The sequence below is a fragment of the Erythranthe guttata genome, chromosome 13 (assembly GCF_056151865.1).
Source record: "Erythranthe guttata isolate IM_541 chromosome 13, IM_541, whole genome shotgun sequence".
Taxonomy (NCBI): Eukaryota; Viridiplantae; Streptophyta; class Magnoliopsida; order Lamiales; family Phrymaceae; genus Erythranthe; species Erythranthe guttata.
The window spans coordinates 16,522,612-16,537,788 of record NC_142545.1 but is presented as its reverse complement, the minus strand read 5'-3'; the positions used below and the strand labels follow the sequence as shown (position 1 = coordinate 16,537,788).

The window sequence follows — 15,177 nt, the reverse complement described above, 5'->3', positions numbered from 1 at the left end:
AAATAGCTTTCGAAAAATAAGGTAAAACATTTATCAATCTAACAATATTTTATAATTTGTTATAACTTATAACATTAAAGAATTAAAAATAATAATAAAATATTAAATATTTCGGTATTCGGCGGATAATTGGGATAAGAAAAAATAACAGGGCATTAATTTTTTGTTTCTGGATTTAACTAAAGAAATCGTTGTTTTATCCAAATAAATTAAACCTCAACGATTCTATATCAACTGCACGAAACTGGAGTAACATAACTAGAGAGGATGACAGCTAATTTCATCTAATTTCCTCTTTTCACGGAATTTCAAATTCCAAATTTTGCTTATCAGCGGGAGTTTTCACGTTTATCAGCACACACCGCCCACATCAGTTAGAAAGCCACTGAAATTTCGCCTTTGCTCTGGAAAAAAAAAAAAATGGAATTCGTCTCGGAGAAGATGGATACTTGTACCAAAGAACAACTAAAACTCTACCAAAACTGGTTTACCTCTGTCGATTCAGGTTTATTTGTCTCTCATTTTCAATTTCGCGAATGCTCACATTTTTTTTTTTAATTAATCTAATATCTGATTTGGTTATACCATCACAGATCGCGACGGACGTTTGACGGCGAATGATACGACGGAGTTTTTTGCGATGTCTCATTTAACGAAGCCGGAACTCAAACAGGTTTAGTATCTAAATAAAAATCCCCATTTTTTTTGAGTTATGAGTTCTGATTTTAGGTATTCATGTTAATGTGTTGGGAGAATACAGTAGATTATAGTATTAATTTTGAATACATATATTTTGTCTGTTAATCCCGTAAAAAACTACTTGTTTGAGTACAGCGAGGTCGAATTGTGCTTGATATTTTGTTCATTTTGTGTTTCTTCTGCTTGAGTGATTCAATTTACTACAGTCTCGATGAAGTAGTTTTGGGATTGATCCTGTCGATTTGCTTATGTATATGTTTCTTTGTTTTTATTTCTTCCCTGTTCGATGTTTTACATGGATCATTCATACATTTATCTGATGAAAATTACTCTCTCAATCAAATTGTAAAATCAGCGTTTGATGGTTGATTATTGGGTATTAGTTCTCTTGTTAGTGCTAATGACTATACTAAAATCTTGGCTATCGCTTGTAGCTCTCTGTTTTCTGCACATCAGTTGATTTTCAGAAGGTCATTTGCATTTTTCCTCTCTTTTTATAAGGTTTGGGCAATTGCTGATACGAAGCGACAAGGGTATTTAGGTCTGAAGGAGTTTGTCACTGCAATGCAGGTAGTATTTTCTATAAAAAAGAAAATATGAATATAAAAAGTAATGTGCTTATGACACTGGAAAGAACTAAGTGTTGTTCGTTCTTTTCGTGAATTCTTCCATTTCCAGCTGATATCATTGGCACAAGAAGGGCATGAGCTAACTTCAAGTCTCCTTAGGAGTACAGGCAAGTGGAGAAACGTACAACATTCCTGATTTCATATTTGTATAAGATTATTCGTCTATCCCACAGTCCTTTTCTGTTATGTGAAAACTATATTTTGTTCAGGGGAGCATTTTAATTTTATGATTGAATCTTTGGTCTGCACTCTGCAGTTTATTTGGAGACACTGAGTCCTCCATATATGGAAGGTTTGGATGCATTTCTGGATGTAAGTCCTTATCCAATTTCTTGTTCCGTGTTTAACGAGAAAATTTTGCTTTACTAACATTTCACCGTTGCGTTTCTCAACCAGAAGAATAGGAGGGCAGTGTTAAATGGCAATTCTGAAACCACTGGTTAGTAATACATTTCAAATATATATGTGAGTTAGCTATTGGGAATTTTTCTTTTGACGACTACGAATAACTGCAGGAAATACGCAGCCACAGCCACCACCAAAAAGTTTGTTTAGCACCAAGTCCAAAAAGAAGGTACCCTATGTTTTTTTTGGTCAAGTAAACTTTAGCGTCCTCGTTTTCGTTCTGATCTCTGTAGCCTATTTTTTCTCTAAAATTTACAGAACCAGACTTCGCTACCAGCTGTTACGTCAGTCATTGACGGCTTGAAGAGACTGTATAATGAAAAGCTAAAGCCGTTGGAAGCTACTTACCGTTTTAACGATTTTGTATCTCCTTTTTTGGTGAGTCATTTGAAGTCAATATTTCATACTGAGAAACATAGTTCTTCTGCGTACTATTATTTCTGGTATTTAATCGCTTAGTAGATTTCTATATGACCTACGAATTGATGTTTGACATGTCGGTGTTCTCTTTATTTACAGACTAGTAGTGATTTTGATGCCAAACCTATGGTCATGCTTTTGGGTCAGTACTCAACTGGAAAAACAACATTTATAAAACACTTGCTCCAATGCAACTATCCAGGTTAAGTTTGTTTCCAACATTACCTTAATTGATACTTAACTATTGCCATTATTTCAGTTGTAAAAATCTAAAGCATAATTAAGTAAAATAAAATAATAATGTTGGATATTGTAATTATTTAAAAGAATTACTGATTATTTCTGTAATTAATCAGACATCGATCCTTTTTTTCTTCACAGGTGCTCATATTGGACCAGAGCCAACTACCGATCGATTCATTGTTGTCATGGTAAATAAACGCAGTTATTACAACTACTTGCCATGCTCTGTTTTAGTTGTTTTTCTCTTTTTTCTTTATTAAATTCTTAAATGCATCTCAGTCCGGACCAGATGAAAGGAGCATTCCTGGAAACACTATTGCTGTACATGCAGAGCTCCCATTTACCGGTTTGAATACTTTTGGTGGATCATTTTTATCAAAGTTCGAGTGTTCTCAACTTCCACATCCAGTGAGTTAATAGTTTTTCAGTTCTTTTGTGCATGCATAATGCAATTTTATAAAACTTCAGTTATTTGAAGCAAGTTCATTTCCCTACAGTTGCTAGAAAACATCACATTTGTGGACACACCTGGTGTATTATCCGGAGAAAAGCAACGGACACAAAGAAGCTACGATTTTACGGGTGTCATATCGTGGTTCGCTGCAAAATGCGATGTAATACTTCTCCTATTCGATCCCCATAAGCTTGACATTAGTGATGAGTTCAAACGGGTAATCTCATCACTTCGCGGTCATGATGACAAAATACGTGTTGTTTTGAATAAAGCCGATCAAGTTGATACGCAACAGGTAACTAGACTCATTCGTTGAATATGTGAATTATCATACAACTTTTCACATACATGTTTCTCTTTCTTTTTATTTAATTTTGTGGTTTCTCGGGTAATTTAGTTGAAGAGCCTGTTAATTCTCATACATCTCATTACACCATTGCAGCTGATGAGAGTGTATGGCGCACTAATGTGGTCACTTGGGAAAGTTCTGAACACTCCAGAGGTATCTCGTGTCTATATTGGGTAGGTTCATCTTCGTAACTTTTGAATCTTATGATTCATAAACTCTTGGGCTACATTGTTTCGGAAAGACAGGATTCAAGTGTCTTGTTAACCTTTATAAGGATCATAATGTAAATTTCAGATCATTTAACGACAAGCCTGTGAACGAAGCAGCCATTGGACCTGTAGGAAAGGAACTTTTTGAAAAAGAGCAAGACGACCTTCTGCTAGACTTGATAGACATACCGAAGAAGGCTTGTGATCGTCGGGTATGCAGAATATTTATATAGTTCAAAAAATGAATGTTTTATTTGGTTACGAGTTATACAAAAAAGCAAATACCAATGATTATGTTGTTTTCTTTAATATAAATTTACTGCCAGATCAACGAATTTGTGAAACGTGCTAGAGATGCCAAGATCCATGCGTACATAATTAGCCAACTCAAGAAAGAGATGCCTGCTGTAATGGGCAAAGCTAAAGCACAGCGGAAACTCGTGGATAATCTTGAAAAAGTATTTGAAAAGGTACTCTTTTTTCGTGCTACACCCTAATTTAATTCAGTGCGCACAATCGATCGCACTTAGTGTTTGGCTGTTATAACATTGGTGATGATGAAATGCAGGTTCAGAAAGAATATCATTTACCAGCTGGAGACTTTCCAAGTGTGGAGCATTTTAGGGAAGTCCTGAGTCGTTATAGCATTGATGATTTCGAGAAGTTGAAACCGAAAATGATTCAAGCTGTTGATGACATGGTTAGCTACGATATTCCCGAGCTTTTGAAAAGTTTTAGGAATTTGTATGGCTAAAACGGGTAAGGAAAACTTCGAGTCGTGAAGTTGTTAAGTAGTATATATTTTTGTGCGTGCGTGTCTGCAGGAGTGAAACAATTTGTTTCCATATTCTGCATTAAGATCGAGTTACTATTGAGAATTTCTATATGGTTGATAACTGACAAAACAATCTTCTAAGACCTTCTCGATTTTCTTTCTTTTTTTTTTTTTTTTTTTTTCTGTCAATTTTATTTTATGTCTGAACTTGATATTTTTTTACCGTTTTTCCTAATTCAAGGATGCCAAACTTCGACGGCATTCCTAACTGTGGTCTGGATTGAAGACCATTTAATTCTATGTTCACTAAAAGTCTGCAGGTGTTTTTGCGTGACTGATTTAAATAAATCAAAGAAAAAAATTAGTCCATTTTCTTTATAGCAGGTTACATACGCACTAAAATTAGCTTATCTCTGACTTGAATTTTACATCGGTACGAGGATGAATTGCATTTGCGTGTTCTACGTAAAATTAAAATAAATTTACTTTATTTCTCATCTTTTTTTTTTTTCTTTTTTGTGAACCATGTGTTAATCTCAAATTCAGAAATTACTAATATATTTTTTTTTCGGGAGATCAGCATAAAGAGAAAAAAATAATATATTTTTGTTAAATGTGGTATGATATTTATAAATAAAATTATGAGATTAATCAAAAAATTATGATGTTGGTTTAGAGATTTCACTTCATTGAAAATTTGAACTTAATTGTCCTTTGCAGTTAGCAGGAGCCAAGGGGTGGCCAAGTCTTATTTAAGTTGGGCTATATATTTTCTTTTTATTTTTTAGGCAAGGAAAAGTTTTGGCCAATGAAGTGAATATGAGGAAACAAGAAACTGAGTAAAGAGAGATTGGAGAATTTATTCTGTGTTTCTACTACTTTTAGGTTTGGCCCCACCTGTAAAGAAAGATGCCAAGATATAAACAAATCATTTATATATATAAATGTCAAAGCGTTGACTGTTTTGAATATTGGAAGCATGTAAGTGCGCCTGTACCAGTTCGTAATTGTCAACTCCTAACTTGCAAATGTCAAATGTTCATAATCTACACGACATTCCCCATTTTTTTATATTATAATTATTTAATTTAGATATAAATATGCTAGGGTAGTTAGATACTAAAATGATAATAATTTTCTAATATTTTGATAATTAATGTTCTTCCTAACCCCAACCAAATCCGATTCATATGGAACAAGAGAAGTTGTTTGTCTCAAAATCTCAATTAAATCCACACGTGTATAGATCAATTAGTAGTTGCTGGTTTCAAATATCACGGCCAACGGCCAAACATTAATTGAAAACTTAAAACATCCTTTGAATATTCATAATTTAATATTCATAATTATTCATAATACAATGGTGTTTAATGTTGAAACGTATCATTAAATTTAATACTAATGTCAGCAAACACACACCTAATTAGAGTATTTCAATAAAATAAATTAAAATACTAAAATAAAAAATGAGGGTACGTACGTGGTCCATGTTAGCCACTTTACAAGTCTCAAATCACCAAAAAGAGTTTTTATCTTCTATCCATCACATATATGTGTGCTTCAAAAGTTGATTTGAAAAGTATGTGAAGGGACAGGAGAAAAGAAGAACTCAATATTCCATTTAATTTAATTTCATTAATTAATTTATTGCTTATTTGAAACCTCAGTCCATTTAAATTAAAGTGGTCCAAAAAACCTCCAAATTTTACAATCTTGAAGGATCCCATTGGCTGACTTGTCAATAAAATTCTACTAAATGGGTCACTAAATATGTACCAATCAGAGAGAGAGAGAGAGAGAGAGAGAGAGAGAGAGAGAGAGAGAGAGAGAGAGAGTATTTCAAAGCTATCCATCTACTTGATTTCCCGTACACACAAATTCCACAAGCAAGTACAAAGAGAAGAATTTCTTGCGTGTGGATGCCAACTTTTTTTTTTGTTCTAACATGTGAAAATATACATATATATATACATACATGTACGAAAATATATATATAGTGCCTAACTTTGTATGCGGCTGTTGAATAAAGACCACTCCACTTCAAAATAACAACGCACACCTTCTCATGCATCAAACCTATATATAACTCCCAATCCCTTTTTCTCTTACAATATCTCAAATAATATTTCTTCATTTTATCTTTCCCATATTGATATAATCAAGAAACCGTCAATATAATATTCATCATCATGAGTTGCTTCTATAAGTTCGTCTTCTTGTTGGCAATGTTAGTAACGGCTTTGTCCGTTTCTTCGTCTCTAGCAGAATCAACTCAAAACGATAACAACGAAGAACAAGAAGAAGATAATTTTCCGATACCGGAAACCGACGAAGCGGGGACCACCTCGCTCCGTGGGGTCGGCCGTTTTCTCGCGCAGAAGAGTGCGCGTGCGATGTTAATGAAGTGCGACAAAAACCCGAAAATATGCCACCTCAAGGGCAGTCCAGGTCACTATTGTTGCAAGAAGAAGTGTGTGAGTTACGCTAAAGACCGATTAAATTGCGGGAAATGCGGGCATAAGTGTAAATATTCCGAGATTTGTTGCAAAGGCAAGTGTGTGAACCCTTTGTCGGATAAGAAACACTGCGGCGGATGCAACACTAAGTGCAGGAAAGGGAGTAAGTGTGTGTACGGTATGTGCAGCTATGCTTAATCTTAAACCAGCTGGCACAGTGTACATGTCATCATTTAATTTAATTTATATTTATTTATTTAATTATAGGGAAAATATCTAGCTTAATTATATACTCTTTAGAATACGTAGTTAATTAATTAGGGTTTAGTTGTTAGACATTGTTTGATTTATTTGTATTTTATTTTGTTTTTTTAATTAGTAGAAGATGAACACATATATACACTTTGATATATCAGCCATTATTTGGTTTGTATTCTTTAATTTGGATATTATACGATAAATAATAATAAAAATTAATTAGCAATTATATATTATAATATACAGACACAAGTAAATTACGATTATTATTAATGATAATGACTCACTAATTCCCAGAATTAAAACGTTGACTATGTGACCACAAGCAAAAGTCTTGTTCTAGCTTAGTGGTACAAGCCTATTTCAGATTCACAAAGTCTTCTTCTTAAAATATATTATATATATAATATATAATATATTTATCAGATATTTAAAAATGTAATTGTTGGTACTTAATTGATTAACAAGTTAATTAATTTGATTTGAAAAATGATAAGACAAACTATATCAACAACTCCCAGACCTGCTTATAATTAGTATAAGAAGACCATTTCAACTAATTATTTTGCAAATATACATTATACTCTAGTCATCAGATTAATTAACTAATTAATTAGCATATAATAAATTAAATTAATATGCAGGCCGGAATATAATTATTCTACCGTACGTCATTCCTTGCGACTATACACACCAACACCATGCTTAATTCCGTACAATAACATTCAAAGTATTAAACCAAATATTTATATAAATTATAAATTAAATAATATTTTTAAATTCTCCAAGTCAAACATTTTTCTCAAACCCTCCAATTTCTGAGGCCAAAACTTATGTAGTAATTAGTTCGTGAAGTCACGTCTATTAATATTATCTCATAATTCTCAATTTAAATTAAAAACAAAAGAATAATTCCCAAAAAATAACGTGGATGCCACCACCTTTTATCTATAGTTATTTTTTATTTTATTTTTCTCACCTACATTGCATATAAATTGAAATCAATCACTCTATTTTTTTTCCATCACCACCTCCGAATTAAAGAAACCAACCATGGCTTCTTCCACACTAACACTAACCCTAATTCTATTAGTCTTAACTATATCAACCCTACAAGCTGAGTCAGCATCCTACACTCCCGCTCCGTCCACCAAGAAACTCATGAACCCGATAGACTCTTGCTGGAGGTCCAAATCCAATTGGGCCGCAAATCGCCAAGCCCTGGCAGACTGCGCGGTTGGGTTCGGCAAAAACGCAATCGGAGGAAAATACGGGGCAATCTACGTGGTAACGGATCCATCCGACGACGCGGCAAACCCTAAACCGGGTACCCTCCGATACGGGGTGATCCAATCGAAACCACTATGGATCACCTTTGCGAGAAGCATGGTTATTAGGCTCAAGAACGAGCTCATGATCAATAGTTACAAGACCATAGACGGGAGAGGGGCGAAAGTGGAAATTGCTTACGGGCCGTGCATTACGATTGCACATGTTAGTCATGTGATTATACATGGGATTAGTGTCCATGACTGCAAGCCCGGATACTCGGGTGTTGTTCGGGATAGCCCGACCCATGCGGGCCATAGGAGGGGGTCCGATGGAGATGGTATCGACGTGTTTGCTTCGACGGATGTGTGGATTGATCATTGTTTTCTTTCCAATTGCTACGATGGGCTTATTGATGTTATTCATGCCTCGACCGGGATTACTATCTCGAATAACTTCTTTACCAACCATGATAAAGTGAGTCGAATATTAAATTTTAATTTAATTTGTAATTTGTTAGAAATTATATAATTATATATGCATGGTTAATTGGAGTTACGAATTTTTTTTCCGATTAGCGACGCGTATTAATTATTTTCATTTTTTCGGCATGCAGGTGATGTTGTTCGGGCACGACGATAGCAATGTTGAAGACAGGGTTATGAAAGTGACTGTGGTTTTCAACCATTTTGGGCCTGGTTTAGTTCAAAGAATGCCGAGGTAATTAAATTAACTATATATAATCCATATTCTTGGATTAATTAGCTTGCATGCATGGTGTGATTAATATCTAATTAATTAATTAATTTGCAGGGTGAGGCTAGGTTATGCACACGTGGCAAACAATAGGTACAGTCAGTGGGAGATGTACGCGATTGGTGGAAGTGCTAATCCGACCATCTTTAGTGAAGGGAACTACTTCATGGCTCCAAATCGTGCTGAAATTAAACAAGTAATTAATTATATTAACACAAATTAATAATAAATAAATAGAAAAGAGGAATTAAATAAAAAAATAAATAAAAAAATAAATGAATTGAACGCTGCAGGTAACGAAGAGAGAGGTGAAGAATGGATGGCAGAACTGGAAATGGAGAACATCTAGAGATAGATTCATGAATGGGGCCTACTTTGTAACTTCCGGCTACGGAACCACCGCCACAGGGTACACTAAAACGCAGTCGTTTCAAGTGGCTGATGGATCCATGGTTCCAGCTCTCACATCTGATGCTGGCCCTCTAACATGCGCCGCCAATGGATCTTGTTGATTCATTTTTCTGTATATATATATATATTTTTAGTAATTTTTAATTCCGTGTTTATTGTTATTAGTTTTTTTTTTTTTTGGTGATTCTATTTGTACTTTGCTTGTGCTAATTAACAAAAAAAAAAAAAAAAAGTTTACGTTGGCCAGCAATATATTCTTCTTCGAATGTTTGCTTGCTCGTCTGTTGGAATTTCGATTCGGTACGAGGTTTCAAAGTGCCATTTTCTTATGCGGACTTTAGAAAATGGCAAGCCTTGTTATTACCATTAATAAAATGATTTGTATGTGTGTGGCTGTTTTTTTCGCATGTTCGCAACCAAATTAAATATGATTTGCACCCGATAAACTCACTAGCCTGCAAATCGTGGTTAAGTATTCGTTTATTTACTTATTTCACCAACTAGACCAGTACCGACATTAGAAAACGATTGAGCAGAAAAAATAAAACGATTTATACAAAGTAATAGAAATAAAATTCTACCATGAAATTGGTTTTTAATTTATTTCATTTGATTAATTAATTACTAAAAAAACTTGATAGTTTTAGCAATAGAAATATTCATAGAAAGTAATTATACTTAGATAATTAAGTGTATGTATATATACAGTATACACATTACAGTATAAATAGTCCAAAAAGTCAAACCCCCAAAAAACAGTCAAACCCCTCAATTCGCAGAGCTTCCCTTAAACCCTAGCTCCTGAAATTCACTGATCAGCTCTCCACTCTTCGGATTCCCGCACCTAAAATGCACGTCGGAGGCATAATTTCAAAATCCAAAGCATCGATTCTCGCCTCCGCCGCCGTCTTTGCCAAATTCTCCCTGTTTTCGAAACCCCTACGCTGCGTTCAAGCTGCTTTTCTAGTTTCTCCGATTCCACCGACTATCAACACTACATTTCCGGCGACGTTGGGATTCAGTCGGGATTACCACGACGGTAGGCCCAGAGGTCCGTTATGGAGGGGTAAAAAACTCATCGGAAAAGAGGCACTCTTCGTTATACAAGGATTGAAGCGATTCAAAGACGACGGTGAAAAGATCGATAAATTCATCAAAACACACGTCGTCAGGCTTCTCAAAATGGACATGGTTGCAGTTATCACCGAACTCGAACGCCAGGAGGAGGTCTCTCTTGCTGTCAAGGTAATTTTATTTTGGTTGTACCTTGTGCTTCGCTAGTTGTACATTGTTGTCTTTGTCAATTGCCTTTTGTTAATTGCTGGTTTGTGGGTCTGGTTAATGTATATAATTACCATCATCAGTTCATCATACTCAATTCAGCTCTCTCCTCAGTTGACATGATTATCTTCATTCGAACCGAGTTTGAATGAACAAAGCAAGCCCATACTTCACTACGGTATTCGATTAAATCTCCATAAATTCAGCCCAACTTTTGGTTTTTAGCAAACACAGTCATCGGAATTTGGATGCCGAACGGACTATCGGTACTGCCAGTCAAGTTCGTCAATGCTTTTTCCAAGAAAATCCATCATTTTCTTGCCTTTTCAACTGTTTAATAGCTTACAGTCTTCTCTGTGAATCATGTAATAACACAATAAAATCTTATTACTATTTCAATTTTTTTTCTATAACAGATGTTTAGGGTGATTCAGAAACAAGACTGGTACAGACCCGATGTTTTCTTGTACAAGGATTTGATTGTTGCATTGGCTAGACGCAAGAAAATGGATGATGTAATGGAGTTATGGGAAGATATGAGAAAGGAAGATTTATTCCCAGATTCTCAGACATACACCGAAGTTATTCGTGGTTTCTTACAGTATGGCTCTCCTGCAGACGCCATGAACGTATACGAAGATATGAAGAAGTCTCCGGAACTTCCAGATCAATTGCCGTTTAGAATATTATTGAAGGGGCTTTTGCCGCACCCCTTGTTGAGGAACAAAGTCAAACAAGATTTCGAGGAAATATTTCCCGATCAACGTGTTTATGATCCCCCAGAAGAGATTTTTGGATTACGATGAGGTATTATTTTCTGCTAATTTGTTTCATGATTGACTTTGGTAGTGAATCCGATTCCAAGAGCCAAGATTTTTTGTACCATTCTAGTATGGTTGATATGAATTTGTGTTTCAATTGAGTTAGTTTAGTTGAAGAAGGTATAGGTATTCAACAATAGCAACTGTCAAGAGTATTCTTAATTTGCCGTCTATTTTTCCGGAGACCGACTCATTAATCTTTTGTAGGTTGCACTCATAAAAAATCAGTATCGACCCTAGTGAGGTTTGGAATATTCACTTTTACATACATATTTATTTGTTAATCATTGAGATTATCTCTAGCTGGAAGGGAAATAAGCCAAAAGAGTGGACCGATTTATATAAACATTGCAAGTCACGTAATTTAGATGCATCATTAGGGTGTTTTTAGGGTTGAAAACTTGCTAAGTCACTCAATGAAGAGGAAATATAGGAAATCTTCGGAATAGAAAAGGGTATGGAATCGTATAATTTACTTGCGGGTCCCACCAGAGTTTAGATTATCACATTTCTCCCTTTGGCTTTATTTGGTTTCAGGATTCAAAGTGCTGTAATTGTTGGAATTGCTCGGATCCAACTCAATGCACACAACTCTGTTCCGAGCATAATAGGCTGGTAGGTAGTTGCTTCAGATCTTTCGTATTTTATGCAAGCAAAAATAATTTGCTGGTTATTATTCCTGATTGATTGATCTGATTCATGTGTTCCTCAAGACTTTTTGGTCATTCATATTTCAAAAATTTGTTCCGAATTCTAGTGCTGAAACCAAAATCCGAGTGTCGGAATTTTAGATATTGAGATATAAGCAACCATGCAATACAAAAAAGAAAAGAAAAAATGTTGAAGGATGGTATATACATCTTCGTCTGGGGATCATGAAAAGGGGGCAGAAACACAAGCCCCCATTTTGCATGGTGAAGATTTATTACTAGCATGTAATAACAAAGACCTGCACAAGGGGCATGTGAATTGGCATCTATCTAGCCATTTCTCCATGCATTCCATGTGGAACACGTGTCCGCACCTCGGCACTTTGTTCACTAAATCTTCCTTCTCAAACTCCATCAAGCAAATCGAACACTCTTCTTCTTCTTCTTGATTATCCATGGCCGCCCCTCTGTTCTTGCTGAAAATTTTTAAATCTTGAAAACGTGAAACCGGGAGATCCAGCTGGCAAGATTGAGTCTCTTCGGTGTCGGGTTTTTCAGGGCGATCGTGTGGGTTGAGAAGTAAGGTGAAAGTTTGACGGATCGAGTGAGTTGTTTGGATGAATGGGATCCAAATACATGAGTAGAAAACGAAGATGAAAGGTGATAAATAGGATTCTACATACATGCAAATCATTCTCTTTCTTTTTATTTCCTGGCTTCCCTTTTGCTTTTGTGCAGATTTGGATTTGGTTTTTTGAGTTTTGGGTTACAGAAAATTATATATCTAGTGTGAAGGAAAATGGGAGTTGGAGATTGGCTTTATATATAGAGCAGTGCCAAATGGCAATCATGGTGGCTCACAAGTCAACTGCTATGCTTATTTAAATATATATTTTATATACACACACACACATATACCCTCTATAATTAGGTGCTCCTTGCGGGCTGAATTTTTTTTAGTAATTTGTTCTGTTTCATAATAACAGTCACTTTAAAAAAAAATGTTCCATAGTATCTGTCTCTTTAAAAAAATCATATATGCAACCGAATTCGATTAGTGTGAAATAGTGTATCTTTAGAGGAGAAAATAATGAAAGAGGAATGAATGATGACACACCCACCAAATCAGAGGAGATTATGTGAATCATTAAGAAGCTTCTTGGAGGATTGTGCCACTAATCCTTGATTATGATTGTAGTAATTAAAAATATGAAAGATCGTTTCTTTTGTTACAGCGCAGCAGCATCGGAATTCGGATACGATGCTAATTACATTATTGTAATTAATTGTCTCTTCAGTTATTGGAAAATGTAGTTAGGTTTCATAGGTTTGTAGACTTAATAGATTATAGCCCATGATTTCCGGAGTAAAAATTACAGGTAGCGTTTTCAATGTCTACTAAAAGAGATTTGGGTGAAGATTTTTTTTGTCTAAAGACCATATACGAGAGTCCTACTACAGTTAAACCTCTATAAATTAATACAGTTGGGACCATCAAGATTTCATTAATTTAGCGAAATATTAACTTATCGATAAATTAATAATTATTAATTTATACATTAATTAATAACTTATTAATTTATGAAATTACTTTTATTATTATTTTCAATAAATACATTTTTTTTAATTTTTTACGTATATATTATTCATTGTACCATTCGTTCAATGCACTATAGAGCCCGTTTCACGAATGGAAGCTCTTAAAACAGTAATGGTATAGAACGATTTATGTTGAGTTATGAGAAAACTATACCGAAAGTTGTAACCATGTTAAGAACAGTGAGGGACGAGATTGATGGTAATGTGAACTTCTACAAGAAACAAGTGAGAATTAAATTATATTATATTAAGCATTCATAGATCTATAAAATATGCATTGTACCATGTAATTTAAGAATTTTTTTTATGCATTATTAATTTATATATTATATGGGGCTTCTTAAAATTTTCGAATGTGTATTATCTTATAAATTTAGCGAATTATTAATTTAGCACGTTGTCCCCGAGTCGGGACCGGAAAAATTTATTATTTAAGCGAGGTTATTAATTTATCGAGGTTCTACTGTACGTGATTTGCTTACGATTTTCTTGAAATTACATTGCATCAAAAGTCGAAATCCTTCGCCCCAGGCCGATACGATTGGTTGAGCGTGTAAATTATGGAGATTGAACGGCTTGTTATGGCAACGAACTCGAACTTGCTGCACACATGAAACCAACTGATTTGAGTTGAAATTCACACATTGCGGATGCAAGTACTCGATCCTAGGACATTAACAACTTACATTACATGCATGTGCTATTGTTCTTAAAGGATGCATATATTAGGAAATATTAGTATTATTATTATTATCAAAACATTCATATTTGTATTATAAATTATAAAATGAGTGTGATGGAATATAAAACATTTAAAATGAGGGCTTCTGTTAGATTTAATCTCAGCCCATATTAGTTGGATCGGGTCCTGCAAAAACAGCCCATTTAAACGGACTTGAGCTATTTCGGATTCTACTACTTGGTTCTCTACTTAGCCCATTAACTATCACAATATTTATTTATTATTTTTTTTTTCTTTCTATTTTTTGTTTTCCAAACTGACTTGATAATATAGCCTTACAACATATATATACGCATATAAATTTCAAATGACGAGAGTCACAATGTTGACAAATTAGTGATGCTGCCAAAAAAATAAAATTATGGGTTTTCATTTTTCTAGATGGTACAAAGTTGACAGTGAAAAGAAATTTTGTCTGTGAAAGACATTCAGCCATCATTAGATCATAATTCATGTAATTAATTAATATCTAATTTTCCTAATGAAGCCAAAAACATGGATTAGTCATTGTCAAATAATTCATTACATTGATATAATACGCAAATTTCGGGTTAGCGGACCGGAACCTATTAGTCAACACGAACCCGGTAATCGTACGAAAAAAATCGCATAATTGCACAATTCATCAATATGTTCACATCATATAATACTGGAAAGTAAACGCCCTAAATTTTTCGTGTATTCCTTATCTATTGTATGATGCATGATGTATAATAATCAACAGTTGCACTAATTCAAATACTAATTTCAA

At 34.5% G+C, this 15,177-nt stretch overlaps 4 protein-coding genes across 4 annotated transcripts; all 4 read left to right on the top strand.

Annotated features, from left to right (window-relative positions):
• The first annotated feature begins 263 nt into the window (after positions 1-263).
• On the top strand, positions 264-4,346 carry LOC105969126 (EH domain-containing protein 1). Its single transcript, XM_012993865.2, has 16 exons — positions 264-505; positions 594-673; positions 1,201-1,269; positions 1,378-1,435; positions 1,585-1,640; positions 1,725-1,767; positions 1,844-1,902; positions 1,992-2,111; positions 2,253-2,355; positions 2,535-2,584; positions 2,676-2,804; positions 2,894-3,145; positions 3,293-3,372; positions 3,494-3,620; positions 3,735-3,878; positions 3,977-4,346. The coding sequence occupies exons 1-16, from the start codon at positions 421-423 to the stop codon at positions 4,160-4,162; spliced, it is 1,641 nt and encodes a 546-aa protein (XP_012849319.2). The 5' UTR covers positions 264-420; the 3' UTR covers positions 4,163-4,346.
• Positions 4,347-6,408: 2,062 nt separating this feature from the next.
• On the top strand, positions 6,409-6,874 carry LOC105968601 (Stigma-specific Stig1 family protein). Its single transcript, XM_012993232.2, has one exon. It carries the CDS (start codon positions 6,409-6,411, stop codon positions 6,835-6,837), a length of 429 nt encoding a protein of 142 aa, XP_012848686.2. The 3' UTR covers positions 6,838-6,874.
• Positions 6,875-7,926: 1,052 nt separating this feature from the next.
• LOC105968534 (putative pectate lyase 16) lies at positions 7,927-9,736 on the top strand. The gene is made up of 4 exons (XM_012993166.2): positions 7,927-8,643; positions 8,783-8,886; positions 8,980-9,118; positions 9,216-9,736. The coding sequence occupies exons 1-4, from the start codon at positions 7,951-7,953 to the stop codon at positions 9,432-9,434; spliced, it is 1,155 nt and encodes a 384-aa protein (XP_012848620.2). The 5' UTR covers positions 7,927-7,950; the 3' UTR covers positions 9,435-9,736.
• Positions 9,737-10,048: 312 nt separating this feature from the next.
• On the top strand, positions 10,049-12,227 carry LOC105969203 (Pentatricopeptide repeat (PPR) superfamily protein). Its single transcript, XM_012993952.2, has 3 exons — positions 10,049-10,578; positions 11,031-11,421; positions 11,973-12,227. Exons 1-2 carry the CDS (start codon positions 10,183-10,185, stop codon positions 11,418-11,420), a joined length of 786 nt encoding a protein of 261 aa, XP_012849406.2. The 5' UTR covers positions 10,049-10,182; the 3' UTR covers position 11,421; positions 11,973-12,227.
• The last annotated feature ends 2,950 nt before the right edge of the window (positions 12,228-15,177 follow it).

Coding starts and splice junctions, on each gene's coding strand:
- LOC105969126 (XM_012993865.2), top strand. CDS start 421: ATGGAATTCGTCTCGGAGAAGATGGATACTTGTACCAAAGAACAACTA. Junction 1,641..1,724: donor GTTTGGATGCATTTCTGGAT/GTAAGTCCTTAT, acceptor TTTCTCAACCAG/AAGAATAGGAGGGCAGTGTT. Junction 3,621..3,734: donor AGAAGGCTTGTGATCGTCGG/GTATGCAGAATA, acceptor ATTTACTGCCAG/ATCAACGAATTTGTGAAACG.
- LOC105968601 (XM_012993232.2), top strand. CDS start 6,409: ATGTTAGTAACGGCTTTGTCCGTTTCTTCGTCTCTAGCAGAATCAACT.
- LOC105968534 (XM_012993166.2), top strand. CDS start 7,951: ATGGCTTCTTCCACACTAACACTAACCCTAATTCTATTAGTCTTAACT. Junction 8,644..8,782: donor TCTTTACCAACCATGATAAA/GTGAGTCGAATA, acceptor TTCGGCATGCAG/GTGATGTTGTTCGGGCACGA. Junction 8,887..8,979: donor TTAGTTCAAAGAATGCCGAG/GTAATTAAATTA, acceptor ATTAATTTGCAG/GGTGAGGCTAGGTTATGCAC.
- LOC105969203 (XM_012993952.2), top strand. CDS start 10,183: ATGCACGTCGGAGGCATAATTTCAAAATCCAAAGCATCGATTCTCGCC. Junction 10,579..11,030: donor AGGTCTCTCTTGCTGTCAAG/GTAATTTTATTT, acceptor TTTCTATAACAG/ATGTTTAGGGTGATTCAGAA.